Below are 1,949 nucleotides of genomic sequence, written 5' to 3'. Positions count from 1 at the left end.
AAACACGGGTTTTCCGTTTTTGTTCTTCTCTTCTTCCCCACATGGTGTGGTTTCCCGTTTTATTTTTTCATTGATGGGTTGGTCAATGGGTTGGTTAATGGACTGGTTGGCCGGTTGATTGATTTTTTTTTTTTTTTTTTTTTTTATATATATACAATGACCTTTTCGATCATTATGAGAAATTGCAACGTTTGGGAGTATCCCAATTCCGTTTTCTCTCTCTATGTATATATATGTATATATATTTATATATTTTTTTTTGTTTCGCCGCATGCCTGAAAAATCAGATCATCTTCTGGGCCTTGAAGTAACCCCACTTTTGCACACCCTTCTTGGTGTCCTTAATCTTTCTGGTCCATCCATCCTTCAAGGAGCTATACTCCTTAATAGAGTACACCTTGGTGAACTTGTCCTTGTCTTCCTCCAATTTGTTGAGTTCCATCTGTAGTAACTGCAGCCAGTAATCGCTGATATCCTTTGACTCTACCTTTTGGAACTTGCAGGACTTAATCAAATCTGCATATTCTTGTATTGGCACAAGGGTATACTTTCTCTTCTTAACGTAGGCCTTAAACTCTTCGTCCCACTTTTCTATCTTATCCGCACAGTAGTCGGTTATTAAAAGAATTCCATTTGGCTTTAGCCACTTGTAGCATTTTTCAAATAATTTTTTCTTGTCGGCATAGGACAAATGCAAAATGGAGTCTCTGCTGTATATCATGTCAAAGGTGTTTTCTGGGAATTCTTTTTTCAGTATGTCAATGGCTTCAAATTCGATCTTTGCTTTATCCTTGTTTCTTAGCTTGGCGATGGCAACCATCTTTTCGCATATGTCCACTCCATAAACATGGCAACCGTATTTCTGATTTATGTATTTGCTTCCGCCACCCAAGCCCGAGCCGATGTCTTCAAGTGGGTACAACAATGCGTGAACAAAATGACAACAATGGGGGCGCAAAAAAAATTTACGAAAAATAGGACACAAAAAAACACACTCACATTTTCAACGCACCGACGCATGTGTATGCCACGAACAGCTTTCTTACCTAGTACTTTCGAATTTGGTTCCAAATATATGTCGCTCAAAATTTTCCTTGTTGCGATTATTCCTCCAGAAGAAATGTAATCCCTATTGGGACCACACAAAAATGCCAGCGTTACATTGTGAAGGTGAAGTGGTGATACAGTCTCACGATGCACATGTATACACACAGATGCATGGCGACATGGTCACATGAAGCACTACAGGGGGGTACAAACAGGTGCGCGTAGGCCGTGCTAAGGTGGACTAGATGCCTTATCACATTCTACACACTATCATATGATAATTTTTTTTTTTTTTTTTTTTTTTTTTTTTACTCTCCAAATATAAATTCATAGGCTTTAATTCCTACACATTTGGTCAGGGGGAACAAAAAAAAAAGGAATGTTAATATTTACATGGTCCTAAAATTCGAAATCTTATGCGTGCACATGAGTATGTGCACGTTTCACGCAATAGAACCATTTGATAATACCTTCATTAGTATATTGGTTGTTTTGGAGGTATTCCATATCCACTGATTCGGTAATCATTTTGTTGAATGAAGGCAACGAAAATGAAGCAGGGTTTTTTTTTTTTTTTTTTGTTTCTTTTAATACGTGAATACTTAGGACTCAGAAGCCAAGTGAAACTCACTACTGGGCATATATTTACGAGGGGAAAAACGATTGCGAACAAAGCCGAAAAGTGAAAAAACGATAAAGTGGAAGAACGTGAGATGAAAGCCTTTATGTGTTCGTGAAGCGTGAAAAATGTATCTCTTTTGCGTTTTCGATAAAACTGCTTGTAATTTGCTAAATGTGTGAAATAAGTTTCGAAAAAGTTTTGTGTTGGGCGATGTGTAATTGCGAAAATTTTGAATTTGAAATGTTTTTGAATTTGAAATGTTTTTTAAATTGAAATGTTT

At 36.9% G+C, this 1,949-nt stretch overlaps 1 protein-coding gene across 1 annotated transcript; it reads right to left on the bottom strand.

Moving 5' to 3' along the window:
• Positions 1–283: 283 nt before the first annotated feature.
• On the bottom strand, positions 284–1,575 carry AK88_04433 (uncharacterized protein; the record flags this gene model as incomplete). The annotated part of the gene is made up of 4 exons (XM_012482043.1): positions 284–906; positions 1,047–1,129; positions 1,360–1,390; positions 1,518–1,575. 4 exons carry the CDS (start codon positions 1,573–1,575, stop codon positions 284–286), a joined length of 795 nt encoding a protein of 264 aa, XP_012337466.1.
• Positions 1,576–1,949: the final 374 nt, after the last annotated feature.

The sequence above is a fragment of the Plasmodium fragile genome, assembly GCF_000956335.1.
Source record: "Plasmodium fragile strain nilgiri unplaced genomic scaffold supercont1.63, whole genome shotgun sequence".
Taxonomy (NCBI): domain Eukaryota; phylum Apicomplexa; class Aconoidasida; order Haemosporida; family Plasmodiidae; genus Plasmodium; species Plasmodium fragile.
Note: the sequence above shows the minus strand (reverse complement) of the source record. Positions and strands in the feature narration are given on the sequence as shown.